A 23,632-nucleotide genomic window follows, 5' to 3' on the forward strand; every position below is an offset into this window, starting at 1 on the left:
TGAGCAACTAGCACTTTCACACTTTCACTTTCACTTCTCTGGAATGGAACGTGGCGATTTCACATTGGTCAAAGTTTTAGCAGGATTCTGGAAATTAGGAAAAGAGAAAACAAATTTATCATTAAAAAAAAAAAATCAAAGTTCCAGGAAACAGTGAAAAAGACAGTAGGGGGCAAGAATTGAAGTGGAAAAGACTAACAGCTTTATAAAAGCAGTGAAGGGTATGTTCATATGTTCTCTGGTTTAAGAAATCTCAGCAGATCCCAGCAGGATAAATTTTTCAAAATATCCCAGATATATTGTAGTAAATTCCAAAACACCAAACACTTAAAGTGTTAGTCAGTCTTCCCTGGTGATCAGGCGGTAAAGAGTCCACCTGCAATGCATGAGAGCCAGGTTTGACCCCTGAGTGGGGAAGACACCCTGGAGAAGGGAATGGCTACCCATTCCAATATATGACTTTAATTAAGTTCCAAAACACCAAAGACTTAAAAGAGATCTTAAAAGCTGCCAGAAGGGAAAGACACATCATCTTTTAAAGAGCAATTAATTAATTAACAGGAAAAAAGTAGAATCCAAAACACTGGCATGCCTTTTTTCCAAAGTTCCGAGAAAAAAATAATTGTCAACCTAGGATTCTATATTCTGTGAAGTTGTTTTTCAAGATTGAAGGTGAAATAAAGAAATTTTAAACATAGAGACAACTGAAAAAGCTTATTGCTCACAAAGATGTCATTAAAAGGACTTTCAAAGGCTCTTGTTTAGAAGCAGGGCATGATCCCAGAGAAGAGGCCTGAGAAACAGTCAGATGCAAACAAAGAAAATGATAACTATGCAGATGCTGCTAAGCAACAAAAGTGAGTAATTTATGGGATTTATAAAAATCAAGATAAAGCTAAAATCCTGGAAAGCATTGGCAGGTATGTAGTGGACGAGGGGCATGGGAGATTAGTTAAAGCATCTGTAGGTCTTGACTTTTTTGGAGGGTGGTAAAAAGGTAGACTAGCTTTAGACTTACTAGGTTAAATATTCACTTGAAAAAAAATAATGTGAACTCTGCAAGAATAGAAAAATGAAAAGTGAAAGTGAAAGTTGCTCAGTCGTATCCAACTCTTTGTGACCTCATGGACTATACAGTCCATGGAATTCTCCAGACCAGAATACTGGAGTGGGTAGCCTTTCCCTTCTCCAGGGGATCCTCCCAACCCAGGGATCGAACCCAGGTCTTCTGTACTGCAGGCAGAGTCTTTATCAGCTGAGCCACAAGGGAAGGCCATGAATAGACAGGGATGATACAAATTTCAGAGTAGGAGGAGGAAAATGGAAAGAATGGAGGAAAAACAAATAAGTCAACCCAAGATGGCAATAAAAGAGTCTTGAAAAGAAAACACAGAAAAAGTGAAACAAATAAAAGAATAGATACTAACCTATATTTATTGGTAACGATGATCAAATATTTTTGACTAGATTGTTAAAGATTTTATTCATGTGCTATTTATAAGAGATACTCCTAAAACATAAGACTTCAGAAAAGTCAAAGGTAAGAGGAAGGAAAAGGGTACATTCGACCAATACCATTGAAAAGCAAGCTGGAGCAGGCATATTAGTGTTGAATCAAAAAATCTTTAAGGCACAGAACATTACTAACGTTAAAAGAGATCACTGACTATTGAGTAAAGATTCAATTCATTGAACATATAAAAGTTCTAAACCTATGTGTACATAATACAGTTCCTAAAAATATCATGTTCAATGGACAGAGTTGAAAAAAATTTGATAAGTCTACCATCTTAAAGGGAGATCTTTAGCCCCCCATTCTCATTAATTGATCACAAGGATGAAAAGATGAAAAGGTAGAAGATTGGACCAAAACAAATAACAAATTTAAACCAGTGGACATGTTTTGAACACTGAACTCAGTAACCAGAGAATGGTCATATTTATCAGATATGCAAAGAACATTTATGAAACTAGATTGCATTAAACTGTTAAGCAAGCCTCAAAAAATTTCAAAGAATATGATCATTGTAAGATCACATTCTCTGTGATAAAATTAGCTTAGAAATCAATAACAAAGAGGTACTTTTCGAAATTAAAAAGCACATTTGTACATAATATATGGGTCAGAAATGAAGTCTGAATTGAAATCAGAAAACATTTAAAGTGAATGATAATTAAAAGACTACTTTCCAGAAGTAGGGCATACCTAAGAGAAAGGCTGAAAATGAATGAGTTAAGCATTTAGCTTAAGAAGTTAGAGCAACTTAATAAACTCAAGAAAAATAGAGGAGAGAAATGAGACACTATACAGAAATTATACAGAAAATATATTAAATAGGGGGTGAAGAAAAGTGAGAATTGCTAGAAGTAGAAATACTAGTAATGAAAAAGATGTAATTAAATGTCAGTAGAAATTAAGACTAATGAAAGACTATTAAGAACCACTTCATGCTAGTCAATTTGAAAACTTAGGTGAAAAGGGAAAAAAATCATAGAAAAAGATAAGCTGCAAAGTCAAGTTTAGAATAAATAGAGGACTTCCCTGGTGGTACAGTGGTTAAGAATCCGCCTGCCAATGCAGGGGACACAAGTTTGATCCCTGGTCCAGGAAGATTCCACAGGCTTTGGAACAGCCGAGCCCGTATGTCACAACTGCTGAGCCAACGCACTGCAACTACTGAAGCCCATGTACCTAGAGCCTGTGATCCACAGCAAGAGGAGACCCCACAATTAGAAACCCCCATAGAGCGTAACCAAAGAAAGGAAAGACTCTGCACTCCCCATCAAGGGGCACAGATCTGAGGCCCCCAAATGTCAGTCTCCCAGTCATGTCTGACGTAAACTGTAGCCTAGCCCACCAGGCTTCTCTGTCCATGGAATTCCCCAGGCAAAAATACTGGAGTGGGTAGGGTAATCTTCTCAATCCGGGATTGAACCCCGGTCTCCCTCACTGCAGGCAGATTCTTCACTGTCTGAGCCACCAGGGAAACCCCTGATGCCCCAAAGTGGGGCCAAAAAAAGAATAAATAGAAAACCTTAATAACCCCTGTTAAAGAATTTAGACCACTATTTCAGAAGTACCAGATCTGAACATTTTATCAGGGAATTCCCTCAAAATTTAAGAAATAGGTAATTCCAACTTTGTATAATAGAATAATAGCTAACATTTCCAACTCATTTTATGAAGTTAGTATAACTTGACACTAAAACCAGATAAGGACAATAAAAGAGAGGAAAATTACAAGTCAGTCTCACTCAAACAATAAAAACAGAAATCTGAAACTAAATGTTAGCAACCCACATTTGATGATGTGGAAGAGGAATCATGACATGATGCCAAGTTGGTTCATAATTAGAAAGCCTATTAGTATTTACAACATTCATATGTTAAAGGGGAACAGTGCATATGGTAACTAGATTGAAAAAAAGTAGCTATCATTCATGATAAAAATTCTTGGAAAGATTAGGATCATGTCTACAAAAGTCTATAGCAAATGTTGTTCTCAGTGGTAAAACATTAAAAGCGTTCCTTTTTATAACTGAGAGTACCACAAAGGTGGTTACTACAATATTCAACAATTACTGGAGGTTCCAGCCCAAACAATAAGACAGGGAAAATAAAATAATACAGGTGAAATATTGGAAATAAAGAACAAAATTTTGGGGAGTAAATGTATCCATAGAAAAGTCTAAAGGAAATATGCAGACTAATTATTACAGTTAATAAGAAGATTTAATACATTTTTCAGCTATAGGTCAGCATATAGAAATTACTTTATTATAGCAGACAGTTGGAAAATTAATTTTTAGGAGCTGATATCTATAGCAGTAGCAATAAAAGAATAGGAAGTTCCTCATAATAAACTTAATATTATGCAATAAATTTATGTAGAAAATTTTAAAACTTTATCGAAAGACATTTTAAAAGTCCTTAAAAGTAATTGGGAGACTTAGCATGTTAAATGCATATGATATCTCATTATCATAAAGATCTTATTTTCCCCAACTTAATCTATAGATTGAAGGTCTTTCTAACCACAACTCCCAACAGAGTTTTTTTCATGAAGTTTTACAAGCTAATACTAAAAGCTATATGACAGTATGAAGGGCCAAGAATAACTCCAAGTAATTTTATGAAGAGTGGAAACTGTGTTGAGGATCAGGAGAGGAACTTGCACTACTGGATATTGTGATTTATAAATGAAGCTGAGGTAATTAACACAGTGTGCGTTGACTCTTAGTCAATGGAGTAAAATAACTGAGAAAGACCAGTTTATATATGATAGAGCTGGCATTTCAGATCATTGGGGACCTTCTATTTGATTGTTCAATAGAGTATTCACTGGGGAAAGAGTAAAAGTGGATTCCTAACGGATACCATACACAAAGTCAATGTACTTAACATTGAGACTTGTTAAAAAATCAGATTATAAAGGAGCATTTCTAACCTCTCTCCATTTGTGTAAAAATAGAATGTGTGTGTGATTAATATATCTCGAGAAAACATCTGGAGGATATTGAAGTTAAGGTGACAAGTGACTGTCTCTGGGTGGTTGGATTTTTGATGATTTAACCATCTCTTTATGCCTCTTTTTTGTTTCTGTTTAGTTTTTTTTTTTTTTGTAATACATTAAGTGTATATTACTTTTAATTAGAATTTTTTTTTCATTTTTAATTTTCCCCCTGTTTTGTATCTATTTTATTTTTAGTCTTCTTTGAGATTATCTTTTCAAATTCTTCTTGGCAACTTCCAAACTGCCTCCTCCCTTCACGCACAGAAATAACATTTTCATTGTGATTTTGATTAGAATTGTCTGGTGCATAATAGTCATGCAGTACATGTTTGTTAAATAAATAAAGGGACAATTCACATCTTAACACTGGTTAAGCCTTTCAACCAAGAACATGATATGTTACTCAAATCTTTTCAAGTCCTTTTTTCCCTAAATGTGAGCTTTTCTTTTTTTTAAAAATACAGATCTCACACCTTCATGCAATTATTGTTTTCTAAAATGGTATAGTCTTTTCGTTTTCCCCCACATTGAGTCAGACCATTAACTGTGTAGCTCTACCATCAGGACTTAGAAGTGTCAGAAAGATGATTAAATGTAGATAAACACATCCTGTGTAGTGAGGTCAAGGACCTGGGTTTATTTAGCTTAGAGTAAATGACTACATTGAAACTGAATACCTGTCTCCAAGCACGTGATAGCGGCCAGCTTTCCTTCAACTCTGCTGAAGACAAGACACGGGAAAATGAGCTTCAACTAGAGTGTGAGTGACTCAGATTAAAGATCGCAAACTGACAGTGTGACGCCAAAGCTTGGGAACATTTCCTTTGGACTGCAGAGTGTATTTTAAAATTTTGAATTCATTGCTAATTTGAAATTTGGAAGGTCTCACATGAAAATTTAGATTTCCAGCTTTTCTGGCAAGGCATAAAATCTAGTATCCTGTGCCGGAGTTCCCAGTGGCAGCTGATGGCTGGAATTCCGAAGCGACGGCCCCTCTTTAAACCAGGTGTGTGCTTTCTCCAGTTCTCCGTGTCGGAACCCCGCCCTTCCTGTTACCTGCCTTGCCCCTTAAGTGTTTTAGTCTGCAACTTCAGCTCCAGTGATAAAGGAAGAACTGAGCTGCCCACACACAGGCATGGCATTTTTCATTTTCAGTGTTGTTTTTGAAATGTGGTTTAAATATGGTCTGAGTACTAAGCAAGAAGTGGACCAGGTGGCTTCTCAAAGCTCTTTCCTGTCCTGTGAGTGTGTGATCCTGTTGGAATAGTACCATGGCTCAAGAACTCAGTGCATACGGTTGTCGGAGCTGCAGTGCGCCCATCGCAAGACACGGAGCCCACAGAGGGCATGCCTCGTCTGGCATTTCTTCCTGTTGGGCACGGGACGTTGGACAGGTTTTGCAGAGGACCTGTTTCAAGAGCCAAGAGTTCAAACAACTAGCTACTTCATTTAGAAGATTTGTTAAAAGTCTGTTTCTTTTATACATGGTTATATAAATGTGAGTGAAGGACTTTGTCGGTAACTTTGAGTTTTATAAGTGGCCAGTATCACATCACTCCCATCATTACTCTGGGGAACCATTGTTTTGAATATCATTTCATCTGTGCTTGAATATTAAGTAAGCACAGTTTTCATATTTAATGTTAAGGGTATATATACTCTTATAAACAAAAAAATAGGAAAGCAGTATGGGAAAATAATCTGAAATGATAATTTCTCAGTCTGTGGAAAATTTTTTTTTTTTTTTTGAAAATTCTTAAAGAGATGGGAATACTAGACCACCTGGACCTGCCTCTTGAGAAATCTGTATGCAGGTCAAGAAGCAACAGTTAGAACTGGACATGGAACAACAGATGGGTTCCAAATCAGGAAAGGAGTACGTCAAAGCTCTTTATTGTCACCCTGCTTATTTAACTTGTATGTAGAGTACATCATGAGAAATGCTGGGCTTAGTTGGACTATAAAAAAAGCTGAGCTTTTGAACTGTGGTGTTGGAGAAGAGTCTTGAGAGTCCCTTGGACTGCAAGGAGATCCAACCAGTCCATCCTAAAGGAAATCAGTCCTGAATATTCATTGGAAGGACTGATGTTGAAGCTGAAACTCCAATACTTTGGCCACCTGAGGGAAGAACCGACTCATTTGGAAAACCCTGATGCTGGGAAAAATTGAAGGCAGGAGGAGAAGGGGACGACAGAGGATGAGATGACTGGATGGCATCACCGACTCGATGGGCATGAATTTGAGCAATCTTGGGGAGCTGGTGATGGACAGGGAAGCCTGGCGTGCTGCAGTCCATGGGGTCTCGAAGAGTCGGACATGACTGAACGACTGAACTGAATGGAACTGAACTGCTGGATCTTGTAAATAATAATAGCATGTGGCCAGTGGTATTACATACAGAGTCTGTCAGGTTACGGGTAGTGAGGCTACAGGTAGAAAATTTGTTTTGTTTTTTTCCTGACTAAATTTGGCCACAAGTAATTATTTTGTTCACAGGTTTTTTTTTTTTTTCTTTAATGGATCTAACCAGTTTGCCCATTTGTTTTGGCATCAAATAGACATAGCTTTATTGTGACTCAGAGTCCAGTACTGTCCTTATTTAAAGACATGAAATGTTATCTCAAGGGAAATTTTTTGGAGTCTCTAAATGTCTTGGGTAATAAGTGAAATTTTTAACCCAGGACCAAATATTCCATTTACCCACCCAAATTGTTTCCCAGTTGTGGTCTTAGACTAGGCTCCTGTGTGTATTCTTAAACTTATGACGGGTCTCTTGTTTTTTGGTTCCCACAGAACAATTTCTTTCTACATCCACACCCACATCAGCAGTGATGAAGGTCACACTGAGATCCACAAAATGTTTCAGAGGGCTCCATAAAGTCTTTTCCCAAGGCCCCGTGTCATACTTAGTTTGTCCTTTAAGTTCTAACAGATGATATCAAACTCAAAACTTTTCTAGCCTTGACCATCTGATAAGGACAGGTATCACTTTCCAAATAGGCACAGTTCCAGAAGTCTTGACTTATGACATCATTTCTCCTGAACAAAATAGCTTTAAAACAGATGCAGTCTCCATCTTTTAAGTGTGTTCTATGTTCCTGGAGTAGTCCAGCACTAAGATATTGTCCGTACTCGATAGGTATCAGCCCCTTCCTTCCTGCTGTCTTATTAAATCTTACTCAAGTCTTCAGCTGGTGAATGAGCCTTGACTCAGGACCTCAGCCTGGAAATGGTCACAAGTCTGAACCGGCTCACAGGAGGGAGCTGCTGCTAGTTTAGCCAGGAGGCGTCTGACTGCCACCAGCTGCCCTTTCTTACAGCAAAGGTAGACCAATATGAGACCAGTCTCTCACCTGCTTAGGTAAGCTTACCTTTGCTGAAAGTTGAGGTATTTATAAATTTGAGGTTTGGTTTCTTTTAAATCAACTTTAGGACTAAATCTTCAAATCATCTCTGTTCTAGACTTCAAATTGTGATCACAGCTTTAGTTTAAGCTTACAATTTCCTGCAACAGCTAAAGAAACCATCAAAATTAATAAGTGGCTGGCATTCTAAAATAGTGGATAAAAGGGAGAGAGAGAGATTATTCTAGGTGAAAGAGACAAAACCAGATGCAGTGCCTGACCTTTGGTTGGATTCTAATTCAGGAGGAGTATCAGTGATTTGGGGGACAGTTTGAGAATTTCAATGTGGACTATTTAAGCAATAATGTCATGTCAGTTATGATTATGGGATTTTGTGATGTAGGAGAATGTCATCGTCTAGGAGTCTGTATTACATATTGTGGAGTTATTCGTCATGATGTCTGTTCTGAAATGGTATATAGCAAGTGTGTATGTGAAATATGACCATTATTATATTATAATTATAATTATCAATTATCCTTTATAATTATCAGTATTAACCATTATTGAGTCTAGATGATGGGCTTTGGGTGTTCATGGCACTGTTTTTCCACTTTTCTGGGTGTTTGAAATTTTTCATGCTTGTGAAAATGAGGCAGTTGTCCCAGGCAGAGAAGTGCTGTGAGCCACAGTAGGTCTTGCTGAGGGCTTCCTGTGGTTTGAGAGAAGGCTTTGCTGGAGGGGGTTCACCGAGGGGTGGGTGGAGCATACTGTGAGTGGTGCTTTCCTGCCGAGGCCCCAGGCTAGCCGTCCAGGGGCTCAGCAGGTGAGCCCAAGGCGGTTTCCCAGGCTCCTATGAATTGCTTTCCTAATCACAGTGGGAGAGGGCTTCCCACCACAAGCTGGACCGCAGCTTCCCCTTGGCAGTCTTTCGGAAGCTCAGGTCACATTGGCCAGGAATCCCCTGGAAACTAAGTGAAGCTGGATGGCTTTATAGTAAAAACTCCATGTTGGAGATTTGCTCTTAGCATCTTGGGACAATGAAATGTTAATGTAACGACCCAAATAAACGACCACTCCCTTCAAAAGTACTATTACTCATTGGAGCACAGGACTACTTAAGACTAATCTGCTGCCGCGCTGTCAGGGTGGAACTTGTTCAACTCATATTTGATTTTTTTGTTTGTTTGTTTTTTCCTTTCTATTTCATAAAGTCTATAAATTTATAATAAAGCCATTTGGAGCAGTTTATTTTAGACAGAATGCTAAATGAAGTAGTAGCAGAACTCTGTCCTTAAAGCAGAGACCACCCTTTCTTTACCTCACAAATATGACCCCATCTCCTTTTTTCTCTTGGATACTTGATGTTCTTTGGAGAAGAGTAGAAGGAAGTGCATGTGGTAACAGGTTGTCATCTAGAACGTCGCTGGGGGTTGGGAGGTTGTCTGTTGGAAGGTGGTGGGGAGTGCAGCAGCTCCTTATAAAGTATGGAGTTGGGAGATGCAGGGATAGGAGACTTTGGGGGCTGCTGGGGAGACTGTGGTCTCTGGCTGGGACTGGACGTCTCATACATTAAGCAGTGCAGTGTGTGTCCATCAGTCTTGTCAGTCTTGTCTGACTCTTTGTGACCCCATAGACTGAGGCCCGCCAGGCTTCTCTGTCCTTGGAATTTTCCAGACGAGAATACTAAATTGGGTTGCCGTTCCCTTCTCCAGGATATCCTCCCAACCCAGGGATTGAACCTGGGTCTCCTGCATTGCAGGCAGATTCTTTACTGTCTGAGCTACGGTGGTAACCCAATTATTTCTTGAAATAGACCTACCTGAAAACTACTGGTGGAAAGATGCTTCCACGATAAAGCAGTTCTCTCTCTAATCCCAGTCTCTATTTGGGGCTAAAGATAGATTTTTTTCAGGCTAAGGAGGACCACAGTAGCTCTCAAGAAAATAGGCACCCTTAATTGTGATTTAAAAGTGCCTCTAGATTTTGGAATACCATTGCCATGTAATTTTCAGATGAAAAGGTTATCACTTTATGATTTCCATTTTGCTTCTTCCTCCCAGCCCTGACCCCAGTTCTGGGCTTTTAGAGCATCAGTATTGCAAGCCTGGAGCTGGTGCCCAAGAAGGGGAAGCAGTGGGTCCCCTGGATTCTTTGCCAAGCTGCCATTTAGCTTTTGAGCATAGTGGAGCTTTGCTTGAGCCCCGGATTAGTACACAGTCTCAGAGGCCTGCTCAATTCTGTGAAATCCATGTCATTAAAGAGCAAAGATAATGCAGTCTTTATCACTGCCTGTTATCTGTGGATAAATGAAATACAGCTCCCTAAGTATGTCAGTTCAGTGTATTTCAACAGCTGTGAGTTTCTTTACTTACGTATCAGAGTTAGGTTGCTGTAAGAACCAACACAAACAATTTTTGTGTTTTCTCTTTCTGCTTTCTCTTTAAACAGTAAGGTTTCCCGTAGCCAGTATAATTTGGACTAAGCAAGTGCAAATCTCTTTACATGGTAAACTTACCATTTCTCTTATAGGTGTGTTCAGCAGGGTTTTCCACTAAAACTAGAGGAAGACACCAGTTTAGGAAGGATTCCCTTTAAGATCCTGTCGTGGGGGCGGTGAGGGGAGTGGGACAGAGGAGGAAAGATTTCAGTAAACCCCACTCTCCTGGTAACATCAATAGTAAAACAGTCAGAGTGTGACTTATGCTGCTTTATTCTCCTAGAGGGGAAGGTGGTGTATTGAGACAGCTGACCAAGCAGGATTCAGTTATCACTCAAGTGGTATCTCCAGATACCAGGCTTCCTGAACTCACACTGGAACTTTCCTAGGCAGCTTCAGATTCAGCCTCTTCCTACCAATAACACTCTATTCCTGGAGATTTTGTACAGGGAAAAGAGTTTTGAGAATTGGAGCATATTCTCTGACCCCTAATCACATGGAACTATAAGCGTTAAAGTGTGATCTGCAGCAGAGGCAGAGTGACTTTGATAACGCACTTTTGTTGTTGTTCAGTCCCTTGCAAAACTCACATAATAAATCATTACTTTGAAAATCACTTCTCTTTGTGTGTTTCTATGTCCCTGACTGTTAAGTCTCCTACCATCCCCCTCCCTCAACTGCAAGACAAATAAACAGATGTGGATGTCACTTCCACTCTCCCGGTGACCTAAGGGTTGAAGTATTTGTTTTAAAGCACTCAGAATAATGCCAGTGGTGTGCATATTTCGTTTGACATTTTAAGCAGAAGAAAGCCACATGACCAAAATGCGATCCACTTCAAGTGTGTTAGGAAAAAACATATTTCATCTCCGTAAACCTGGAGATTATCCTGTCATAGATGTCACTGTTGTTGCGAAATCCCCATGGCTAAAGCAATTGTGCTGTCACAGCTTGTGTAGACAGAACATCAGGTCTGTGGTCACTGATGTTCTGGATCTTTCTACGAGGATGACAGGAGGATACTTGAATATAGAACTGGAAACCTCTTTAATTGTATTCTTTATATACAAATTATTTCAAAACAATGATCGTATTGGTCTTTGGAGAGTCCAGTGGGCCTGGAGACCACCTCTTTTAACCCCTGGACCTTCCAGTTTTATGACTAAAGTCCTGTCTCTGAGGATAAGCGATTTGCTGAAGTTGTTTGGGAACCTGGGAACCCTCACCCTTCCTTGGTGGGCCTTTCGCTTTTGATTCTTCCATCAGGTTGCCTACTGTGTTAACCAGACATTTTTACTTGAGCATTTCAGGAGGCTCATTTGACAGAGTACTTTATACTTGGAGCAGGGCTGGAAGGGAGGAAAGAAGGGAGGGATGGAGAGAGGAAGGAACTATGCTGGCACTTCCTGTGACTACGGAAGTTTTGTTGCTACAGAATTTGATGATGGTAAGAGGAACGGTAATGTCTCCATTGTTACAGGTGGAGCGCACTCCTTCGGACCAGGTTTCTTTCACTTAACTTTACGTTTGTGAGATTTAGTCCTGATATGGCCTCTAACTGAAGTTCATTTACTTTTAGGGGCAGAGTAGGATTTGCACTGTGTGACTGTTACCTCCCCCACACCGCACTTTGTTTTTAATGAAAAATTCTACTTTTGGTGGATATTTGCATCAGTTCTAGTTTGGGACTTTTGTGAAAGTGTTATTCATGCACCCTGTGTTTATGCTTGAGTTCAGCTTTAGATGCTGAAAGCAGCTGTTAGTGCATGAGAATTCCTGTTAGCCCACATTCTTGCCAACAGTTGGTGTTCATGGCCTTTTCCGGTTTGGCCATTCTGGTAGTTGGAGAGTTTTTTCTGCCTCTTTTTTGGGGAGAGGCAGGGGGACTTATGTCATATTTTGTTTCATCATATCCTATATAAAGGCTTTACTCGAATTAGAATAACTTATAAGCAAAACACACTCCTCTCCAAATAGTTTAAATGCTTCATTATGTGAGCTGATAAGCAGTGAGTATCAGAAAGTGGCCAGTGGTACAACCACTCGGCCTGAATTAAGCATCCTGCCTGAGGGCCTGATTAATAGGCCTGTTTGGTCAGACCTCCTCAGTTAGGCCGTTTTCCAGATAGAGTAACTGAGCTGCTTCAGTGATTGAGGACTGCTCCAGGTGCCTTGGCCAGCCCTCCTAGGAGTTGCCCGGGCACTGTGCGCCTCTTCCTCTGGAAGAGGCCTCTGCAGATCCTCCTCCTCTTCCTCACTAGGCAGTCACCGAGTGCTCACCGGGTGGCAGGCACCGGGCTGGGCCTGTGGGGTTCCTCCACAGACAGGTGTATGATCTGATGCCGACCTCTTTTGCTTTACAGGTGTTTCCATTTTGCTTTATTGCAGTGTAGTTGGTTTACACTGTTGTGTTAGTTTCGGCGGTACAGCGGTCATTCAGTTATATGCATATGTGCACATTCTTTTTCATGTTCTTTTCCATTACGGTTGATCAGAGGACATTGAACGTAGTTCTCTGTGCTATACAGTAGGTCCTTGTTGATTACCTTTTTATATATAGTAGTGTGTATATGTTAATCCCAAGCTCCTAATGTATCCCCCCCTCACATGGCCCCTTTGGTAACCATAGGTTTGTTTTCAAAATCTGTGAATCTGTTTCTATTCACAGGTAAGTTCATTTGTATCATTTTTAAAATTAGATTCCACACGAGTGATGTATGATACTCACTTTTCAGGTTATGGCTTTCACATCACAGCCTATTTCCTCAAAAGAAGAATACGTCTCCGCTGCCTCAGGGGCTCACCAAGGACAGGTAAGAAGCCGATTTCTAGGGTCATTCTGCACAATGAGTGTGTCCTTAGAGAAGGAATGAAAATTAAGGAATGTCGATTCCTAGTGGCCGCATAGCCTTCATGAAACTGAAGTACTAATTAAGAGTGTTTGCCAGCGCTTGTGATTATTTTTCTCCATCTTGCTCTGTTCACTGCCTGCCTCAGCCCAGGGAGCGGGGCCATGCTCCGCCTTCCTTTCCTGCTGCATCCCAGCACTTGAGCTTCCAGAGTCACTTCAGGCAGTTCAGCTGAAAACCACTTCACCGCTGTCTGTGCACACCGAGGCCCCAGAGTACAGAGCAAGCGTGTATGTGAGAAAGTGTGTTCCCGGCCCAGAGCTGCCAGGGCCTCTCCCTAGGTGTGTGACGGGGCCTCCTGCCCCCCCGGCTCCCCAGGTCAAGATGTCCACTGAGGAGGTGAGGTCAAGTGTGTCCAGCCAACAACAGCAGAGTCAGATGCTAACAGCTGCTCTCCAAGTCCATCTGAGCTTTGGAAAGAAAGTGTAGCTCAGCTTCCTTTGCTGATTTTAGTAAATAAGATATGAAACAGGGACATTAAAAATGAACTGTGCAGCAACTGTACTCCAATAAAAATTTAGGAAAAAATAAAAGCAGTAGTACTTCCAAGTAAAATACAGTATTCTAAACAAAGCAACAACAAGAAAAAATTAACTGTATAAAGGTTTGGTCTTGTAATCTTTGCAATTACCTGCACTTTCTTAAGTTTAAGTGTCACTTGACTGTATTACTCTCATGGTGGGGTCTTCCACTCTGTTCAACCCTCTTAATAAAATAAATCTGTTAACTTTGTATCTGTTAAAATACAGCCTAGCTACCCTTCACGGTAGGGACTGCCATTGCCTAAATTTTTACTTTATTTAAATGTTAATGCAAATCTCAATTACAACCTAAGCAGAGTGAAGGGCTTTCTCTTGATAAAATACTTGGCACCAAATTGCTTAAAATCTGCTATTCTAGCATTCTTATTTTTTGGAGGAATCATTTGATAGAACTAATAATTTTGAATTCTAGTTCTTTTTTAAAAAAATATATTTTATTTATTTATTTATTTAGCTGTGCTGGGCCTTAGTTTTGGCATGTGGGATCTAGTTTCCTGACCAGGGATTGAACCTGGGCCCCCTGCTTTGGGAGGGTTAGGGAAGTCTCTTGAATTCTGGTTCTGATTCACTGAGGAGCTACTGTGTTTCAAGATTGTCATGTTGGGAGAGGGAGTACAAATAATGAATTCTGTGGCTCCATTTCCCCTTCCAGAAAGCAGGAAACAGACTGGTTATCACCTATTTCAATAAGATGTTCTAAGAATTAGTGAATAAATATTAACTGCTTTGTTAACTTTGTTTTTCTGCCTTTTCAGTGTCCATCTATACTTACCTAGCCAGATAAAGCATCCATGTAGTGAAAGTGAAAGTCACTCAGTCGTGTCCGACTCTTTGTGACCCCGTGGACTATACAGTCCATGGAGTTCTCCAGGCCAGAATACTGGAGTGGGTAGCCTTTCCCTTCTCCAGGGGATCTTCTCAACCCGGGGATCGAACCCAGGTCTCCAGCATTGCAGGCAGATTCTTTGCCAGCTGAGCCACTAGGGAAGCCCAAAGCATCCATGTGGGTCAGAAGTTACACACACCCAAGCCCCTTGCAGTGGGGGCTTCTGCTTGAGGACCAGAAGGAGAAGCGGAACTGCATGTCAGGCCCCGGCTGTAGAGGCTGAGTAGTGGCACGTGTCGTGGTGGGCAGTGAAGCCCCAGGGCAGGGTTCTGAGCAGGGTCAGCAGAGCTGCTGTCGGAACTGCTAACCCACTTGCCCCGAGGAGAGTGAGTTGGAGGAGAGAAGGCAACCCCCGAGGAGACAGCAGTGAGGAGAGAGTGGATCCCAGAACATCATTTTGGTGTAACCTAGCCTCTCCAAGTGGTTGAGGCATTGATTATGCAGGAGTCCTGTGTCTGCATAACTGACACTTTCACGCCTGTTCTCTGTCACTGTCTCAGGGCCCTCCCACTGCCATTTCTTGTGGGCAGTGTGCATTGTATGTAAAAGGCTTCACTTTCATGACTCAGAATAATAAAAATTGGTCACATCTAAAAGGAAGGCTTTCCCTTTTAGAAAAAATTAGCTTTATTTCCGTTGTAAATATGATACATGTGTATTATACAAATACTGAGGCAGTTGTTTAGTCGCTGAGTCATGTCTGACTCTTCTGCGACCCCATGGACTATAGTCTGCCAGGCTCCTCTGTCCATGGGGTTTCCCAGGCAAGAATACCAGAGTGGGTTGCCATTTCCTTCTCCAGCTCAGCCAGTACAACCAAGTTTTAAAAAAGAGGAAGAGAAGACCCTCCCACTCCCCATTCCCCACACCAGAATATTCACTGTTAACATGGGCTAAATGTCACTCCGGACATCACCCCAGAGGTCGATGGGGGCTGCGTGGATGAATGGAGAGATGGACAGACAGATGGAGAAGGAGGCACATTTACCATTCAATCATCCTTTCATTGAACGTTGAGGAGTCTGGTTCTGTGATTCATTTAACCTTCCCCACCCGGAAGTCAGTGGTTTTGCTTTAAGAAATTGTAATCATAGGTCATTGCAACTGTGGTATAGTTGGACCAGACTTACTATTGCACTTTTTTAAAAATTTATTTTATTGTTTTTGGCTGTGCTGGGTCTTTGCTGTGCGCAGTCTTTCTCTAGTTGTGGCGAGGGGGAGCTACTCTAGTTGCGGTGTACCAGGCTTCTCATTGCAGTGGCTTCTTTTGTTGCAGAGCACAGGCTCAGAGCAGGCTTCAGGAGTTCAGACTTTTGAACTCTAGAACACAGGTTCAATAGTTGTAGTGCACACCACATGGGCAGTCTTCCTGGACCAGGCATTGAACCCACATCTCCTGCATTGGCAGGCAGATTCTTAACCACTGGACCCCAGGGAAGTCCTTCTATTGCACATTTAACTGTTTCCTTAAGAGTGATCTCCGACACTGCTGTTTTCATAGCCTGGTTCAGACTGGGAATTTGCCTTGCAGCCTAGGGAGCCTCTCCAAGGCCAGGTGACTGAAGAGGGGAGAGGGAAGCTAGCAAGAACACTGACAAGGTGTGTTTTCAGATTTCCTCCCTCTGCCTGTGTATGTCTGAACACTCAGTAGTAAATGTTGATCCTGTCTCCCAAATGTGAGTCTGAACAGAAAACAGCAAATGGACGCAGGAGGAGAGCTGTGACGGCCCTGGGTGCCCGGGGCTTTCTTGGGATACCATGGTCCAGGGGCCCAGGTGGAGCCATCTGCAGCCTCCTCCGCTGCCCCTGGAGCTTTGTGCTTGCCCTGTGCCGTTGATGGCAAAGCCTGGAAGGAGGGCAGGGAAGAAGACACGTGTCTGATACATACATGCTTATCGTCGTAAGGCAGAATTCTTGGACCAAGCATTTCTGTGTTCAGAGTCTTTTGATGCCTCAAGTGATGTGATTTCTTTCCTTTTGTGCAGAACTCCAAGTGTTTCCCGACAGGTTTGTGGTCTGCGTAAGTCAGCTTGCATTCAGTCGTGATCTTTTGGCAAGTCAGAGTGAAGAGTTGGTATGTATGAAAAATTCTCTAAGCAAATCTGCTTAAATAAAAAGTTACTGTAATAAATAGAAGAACTGTTGAGCCCTCAGTGCATGTTTTAAGGGACCAAAAATGTCCTATCTATTTGGCATGATAATATTGCTTCACTGATAATGCTCTTTTTTTTCCTGAAGACTTCTTGAGAATATAGCGGGGTCAGTAGTATTTCTTCCATAGCAACATAAAATGAGAAAGCACATACTACAAAAACTGTGAAAATGCTCCTGATGGTATTTAATGGAATATAAAGCATTCTTTAAATGAAGTGAGGCAAAATCCACATGTTTCCACTGGAAGCTTTCATTGGGGTCAGTGGCTTTTGAATTTTATTCCATGGTGAATCACTGGCATTTTCATGAAAACCAGTACTTTTCCCCAGTGTGCTCTTTCTTAGCTGATAGGATTTGTTTTCTCTTTCTTTTCTGGTGCTCAATTTTGAGCTCCATCAGTCTTATTTCTGTTTCAGCGGAGCTCTTTATGCAGACAAACAGATTTTGAAAATTCACTCCTAATGTTATAGTTTACAGCCTTGTCTTTCAAGCTTATCATATACATTTGAGAATCTCTGTGGGGTGTGTGTGTGCATGTGTGTCTTGCTGCAGTCACAGCCCAATCTGTCTGAGCGTACCTCTGTACCAATTTTTGTTTTTCATATTTTTGGACTTGGACTTGTGACTTGAAACTTTAACAAAAAGGAAAAAACGTCTAGCAGACCTTAAACCTGGACATGATATATGTCATGATTATTATGCTTCTAAAATAATTTGTGGGGATATTAGATTACCCCTTATGTTTGTTATCTTTTAATCCATTTGAAATTTGGCCCTTATGGTCCAAAACCAGCTTCTTATCTCATCTTAAATAAACATAAGAAAAGTGTTTTAGAGACTAGAAGGCTGAACAGAGACCCAAGAAAAGTCTTCTGAGGATTCATATTTAAATTTAGATACCTTTGTCCAGAACAGGTGAGCCCTTCAGAAAAGCCAGTGAGACACTTATTCCATCTAGCAGCTCAAATCTTAAGTATACACATTAAGTGCAATAAATGAAGCACATCTGGTGACAGTGTTAAAAGTTTATTTCTGAAGCATTTCTGGGATGTTGAATTATCTTAGTAAATTAACAAATACTAAAGTAATAATACTGCTGGCAAACAACTGTAACGTAATATAGCTTAACTGATTCTCAGACCAATGAAAACATTGATTTGTGGTTCAAGAAGACAATTAATTGTACCACAAAGTATTACTGTTTTCAGATGGAATACAGAAAAAATTAGATCTTGTATGACATGTAATATTAATACTTAATATTCTAAATTATTAAGGATGAGTTACAACATCTCCATGCAAATGAAATATCATCCTCCTTAGGGGCACTGGTATTTGTACAGATGTAAGCTTTCTATAGTTGCTGTCATATAAATCTTATAATCTGGAGGACTTCCTAAATGTGAAGAATTTTCATTATGAAAAGTTGACTGGTCTGAGCCTTTTGCACGAGCCAGTTCCGTTTTCTTATCTTCAAAATGTTCTGATATCCAGGGATAACACTGGGAGTTCACCAAGTCGGCTTATGAGAAAAGTGCCATTTCCATCTTGAGGCTCTTTCACTGTTTTGCGTGCTTCCCTTTAGCTGTGGTCAGCCTTGAGCTGCCCTTGTCTCCACCTCTGGCCACCCTTCACATGCACACTTCCCTCAGTCAGCTAACGCCGGGCACTGACGGGGCGGCTTCCATCCCTGGCACCTCCAAGCCCCGCTCCGTGTGGCCCGCCCATCTCTGCAGCCCCTCCTCATGGGCCTGTCCCCCACTTCCTTGAGTGCCTGCTCCAGGAATAACAACACACCCAGGTCAAGCAGGGGGCCCTGTCACCCACAAATGCCCTGTCCAGCCAGGACCCCAGTCCTTCCGTCCCAGGTGCCTCCAAGTCAATCCTCCCTGACGCCTGGCCTCTGCAGAGCCCTCCCATCTTGGCTACGTGAGGATCAGCGAGCACCCTTCCCTGCCAGGACGGCCTTCTGCCCTTCTGGCCCTCCTCTGACTAGCCCTTGAACTTCCTTATGTCCCTTAAAGCTTCGGATCGTTTTATCTGTTCACACGGACACTCGCCCCAGGGCCGGAGCCATCTCATTTCTCTCGGTAGTTACTCTCCAGGAATGGGGAGGCCTGGGAGCGGTCTTCCTGAGCGGCGTGTTGGAGACATCTTTGGTAAGAACGTCAGTCGTTTGTCCTGTAACTGTTGACTTCACTCCCTCTTCCCCAGCCACAGAAGTGGCGGGGAGAGTGGGCACCGGGCAGAGCCTGGCCACCTTACTCGTCTGTGGCCTCAAGTAGAGGTTGCCTCTTCCTTCCCCTGTCCTCTTTTCCTTTCCAGTCTTCAGTGTTGAAGTGACAACTGGCTGGGAAACCTGGGAGCGTCTATTCAGAGCTGCTCCGCCTGGATGCAGGGCAGCCCAAGAGAGCTGCCGTGCCAGAAGAAGGGGCGCCCAGGGAGCGCCCCCTCTTCAGGGGCAGCATGAGTGCAGCCGCGCCACTGCCCGGCACTGGGGAGGTCTGTCCCCCGCCCCGCACGAGGGCCCCGTGCGGGGAGGCGCTCCGTGTTGCAACAGCTCCGTCCCAAGTGCCCACGTGCCAGGGATGTGGGAATCGTGCTGTGTACTTTGGGAAGAAAGGGCATGATTACGGGATGAGTCACTGTATTTTTCTTACTACATTTTCTCATAAGAAATCTTGAGGCCCTTATAGTCTCAGTTTGGGATCTATTGCTAGAAGTGGGTCCTTTTGCAGTTTTTACCTTTAGTTTCAGAGTTTTGTTTTCCCCCCACCTTCTTTTCCTTAGAAATACGAAGAGCAGGAAGCTCAGCATGTCCCATTCCAGCAGTGTTTTCTTGCATATTTACAAACCCAAGTCCCTGTGTCAAGACTGCTTTCTCTGATGTAAAGCCTGGGAACCTTTCGGAAAGTTAAAATTATTTCTCATTTTTATTATTCCTTTATTAAAGGAAATAACCAATAATAACTGAAGCTATAACTTTACTTTCCAAAGTAATAAGTTTATTGTGTAAATAATCGCAGAACCCGTCTGGATCTGGGACATTTCAGAGTCAGCACAAAGCTGCTGTCTCACAGAGCGTTGGTTACAGCCACTCCTAGTCTCTGGAGGCTCTTCCCATCTGTTCTTACCATCACATTCTAACATAATTTGCTGAGTGCTGACGCTGTGCCAGGAACTCTGGCAGGCATTGGGGAAACAAAGAAAAAGAAAAAAATCATTCTTGCCCTCAAGGAGCTTACAGCCTAGCAGATCAAGGGCTGTGAAGGTGACGTGGCGACCCAAAAATTTTAATTTATATAGAGCCGCCTTTTTTTTTTAAAGGCGTATCCACCTTAATGGTTCATTTGGCCCCTCTCTACAATTCAGAAGTAAAGTTCAAAAGTCTTATTTTCTTTTAAATCTTAAGTTGTAAAAACCTGTGATTCTTCGGGAAATTTAAAAATGGTATTTAGTACTAGTGCTGCAGAAAAGTGGATATGGAGGTAAGATGTTTGGGCTGTCTTCCTCACCTTCCTTTGAACTGTGGCCAAGCTGTGAAAACATCTGTCAAGAGCCTTCAGAAAGCACTCGCCCTCCCCAGAGCGTCCTCTCAGTGGAAGGATTGCTGGCATGTCCGACAAGAGACAATATTTAAGCACTAAACCGAACATTTCTCTTTAAGTTAAACTATCGTTCAATCTTAAAAAACACTCCTTCTAGTTTACAAGTATAAAATTGAAGTGAAAATGAGTCTAAAGAAGCAATAAACTGCCCTTGCCTGGGTTATTTTTAGCCTGGCTGTCCTATTTCTCACTTGTGAGTAACTGAACCTCAGTGGGCCTTAGCCCTCCCCTCAGTCAAGGGAGAGAGTGTCAGAATATATCAAAAGTCCTTTCTCACGCTCAGTTTCTGCCAGACAAAGCAGATGAAGATATAGCTAAATAAAAACCACAAAGTAATTTTGCACAAAAGAGCACTTGACTTGCAGCTTTAAAAATTGGAGATTGGAAGAAAAATTCAGGGGAGAATTATATTTCAATCTCAGGAAAGATAAATAGAAATTATAAAGAAACATTTTAGTCCTGAATTTTTTGTTGTTGGTGTTCAATCGCTAAGTCACATCCAGCTCTTTGCGACCCCGTAGACTGCAGCACACCAGGCTTCCCTGTCCTTCACTGTCTCCTGGAATTTGCTCAAACTCATGTCCATTGAGTCGGTGATGCCATCCAACCCTCTCATCCTCTGTCGTCCTCTGCTTCTGCCCTCAATCTTTCCCAGCATCAGGGTCTTTCCCAACGAGTCAACTCTTTGCATCAGGTGGCCAAAGTATTGGAGCTTCAGCTTCAGCTTCAGCTTCAGCATCAGTCCTTCCAAATGAATATTCAGGATTGATTTCCTTTAGGATTGACTGGTTTGATCTCCTTATAGAAGAAATAAAAGAATTTGTGTACTAACTTCGTAACCAAACAACAGAATTATTTAGCTTTCATGAGCAAACTTCGATATAAGTTTAAAACAGATAATTAAAGAAAGGAACTCTTTTTTTAATACCAAAAAAATTAAGTAGTGGATGATTTTCCTGGGTTTTTCCTACTGTGTCATAGACTTTAAGAATTCATTCTTCTTACTGTATTTCCTAAACAGTGCTAGTGGTAAGTTATGTGGAAGCCATTAGCAAGAGGTTCATGTAGCACTAGGAACATTTCCTTGAGTGGGAAGAGGTCGTTTCCATATTTCACATTTCCCACAGTGTTTTGAAGTTGGTTTTTTACTTAATAACAGCTTACCAAAATTGTACGTGTTCACTGTACAAAAAATTTTAGAATCAAAACATATACAAAGAAAGTAAAAATTACCCATAACTCCCAACCCAAAGATAGCCTCTGTTAATGACCTAGTCTGCACTCCTCTATACTTCATACTTGATAACTGAGGTTGGTCTGTATTTAGTTAACAGGACCCATTCATTTGTGAGTTGTGTGTTTATATCCATTTTTCTATTGGTATTTTTGTATTTCACAAACTTCTTACTATATAAAAACATCTTACATAGTAAGGAAAATAACTTTCAGCGAGTTTATCATTTTCTTTTCAATCGTGTGACATTTTTGCTGCCTGGTAGATGTCTGTGTCCTCGACAGGGCATGTGGATGGGCTGGATAAGGATGGGAACTGTAGCAGTATCCACCACACGCCTGTCCTGCCCTTCTGTGGATTGGCAGGGGGATGATCCTAATGGAAATGCTGTGTGTGGGGGGGTGAAGATGCTCTTGGTTGGTCTGGTCTGTCTACAATAGTTTTTCTAGACAGCGACAGAGACCATAAGAAAGCTTTTTCTCCTGGAATATCTTTTTTTTTTTTTTTTAAAGATTAGCTATCCTTTGCTTGTATATTCCAGTAGCCTGAGCTTTTATTCTTCTTTCCTAATAACAAAATTCTCCCAAACAGTTAGCCAACAGTGTTTGTTAATGAGATGTCTCCTGTCCCCCATCTCCAGCCCTCCAAAGGAACCTGCCCTTGGCCGAGTTAGAACAGGAAGGATAGATAACTTAGCGTAGAAACTGGCTCGGTTAGAATAGTTAGAGAGGGTAGATAGAATGGGAAAGATGGAGAGGGTAGTTAGAATGGGTTGTGTCTGTGCACTCTGATCCTTCATGCCTTTCCCCATCAGGTACCTTTCCTTCTGAGAGACCTGTTGTCTCCCTTTGATGACCACTTAGGTGATCGATTGACTTAGGATAAACATGACTGGGAATAAAACAAGTAAAATGGGGATCAAACGTGAAATTACAGGACCTGACTTTGACCACCGCCTCTCCCCTCACTCACTTGATGACCTTGGACGAATCATTTGGCTTCTTGGGATTTGTTAAGCAGAAGTAAAAAGTGATCCCCGGGACTTCCCTGGCGGAGTGTTAGAATCCTCCTTCCAGTGTAGGGGACTCGAGTTCAATCCCTGGTCAGAGAACTGAGATCCCACGTGCCTCAGGGCAACTAAGACTGTGCCCTGCAACTCCTGAGCCCTAGTGGCACAGCTGAAGGAGCCTGCGTGCTGCAGCAGAGACCCAGTGTAGTCCCAAAAGAAGTAAGTGATGCTGCCAGGCAAGGGGGATGATGAGCACAACAATGTCTTGTAAATGCCAAAGCGCTGATGCAGTGGTAATCATCATCATCACCGTCATCATTCTCATCATTCCCGTTCACCATTCTTCCTATTCTTAACCTGAAGAAGAGCTCGTTTAAATGCCATTAATGCTAGATGAAATTAAAAGATGCTTACCCCTTGAGGAAAAGCTATGACAAACCTAGACAGCGTATTAAAAGGCAGAGACATCACTTTGCCAACAAAAGTCCATATAGTCAAAGCTATGGCTTTTCTAGTAGTCATGTATGAATGTGATAGTTGGGCCTTAAAGAAGGCTGAGCACCCAAAAGTTGATGCTCTCAAACTGTGGTGTTGGAAAAGATTCTTGAGAGTCCCTTGGACAGCAAGGAGATCAAATCAGTTAATCCTAAAGGAAATCAACCCTGAATATTCATTGGAAGGACTGATGCTGAAACAAGCTCCAATACTTTGGCCACCTGATGCAAAGAGTTGGCTCAGTGGGAAAGACCCTGAGGCTGGGAAAGATTGAAGGTGGGAGGAGAAGGGGACGACAGAGGATGAGATGGTTGGATGGCATCACCGACTCAATGGACATGAGTTTGTGCAAGCTCTGGGAGATAGTAAAGGACTGGGAAGCCTAGCATGCTGCAGTCAGTCCATGGAAGAATCAGACATGACTTAGCGACTGAACAACAACAATACCAGGTTAGCAGAGAACTAAACACCTTACCCTCTGTGCTAGTGAGCTTCTG

The 23,632-nt window shown here is 41.7% G+C and overlaps 1 protein-coding gene across 1 annotated transcript in view; it reads left to right on the plus strand.

The window, feature by feature from the left end:
* The window catches only part of LOC122682202 (SLX4 interacting protein), a 206,562-nt gene that overhangs the window by 164,978 nt on the left and 17,952 nt on the right, over positions 1–23,632 (plus strand). The window contains 2 exon segments of the mRNA XM_043885050.1: positions 13,034–13,111; positions 16,621–16,709. Coding sequence (XP_043740985.1) covers positions 13,034–13,111; positions 16,621–16,709 — 167 coding nt within the window.

The sequence above is a fragment of the Cervus elaphus genome, chromosome 23, assembly GCF_910594005.1.
Source record: "Cervus elaphus chromosome 23, mCerEla1.1, whole genome shotgun sequence".
NCBI classification, from domain to species: domain Eukaryota; kingdom Metazoa; phylum Chordata; class Mammalia; order Artiodactyla; family Cervidae; genus Cervus; species Cervus elaphus.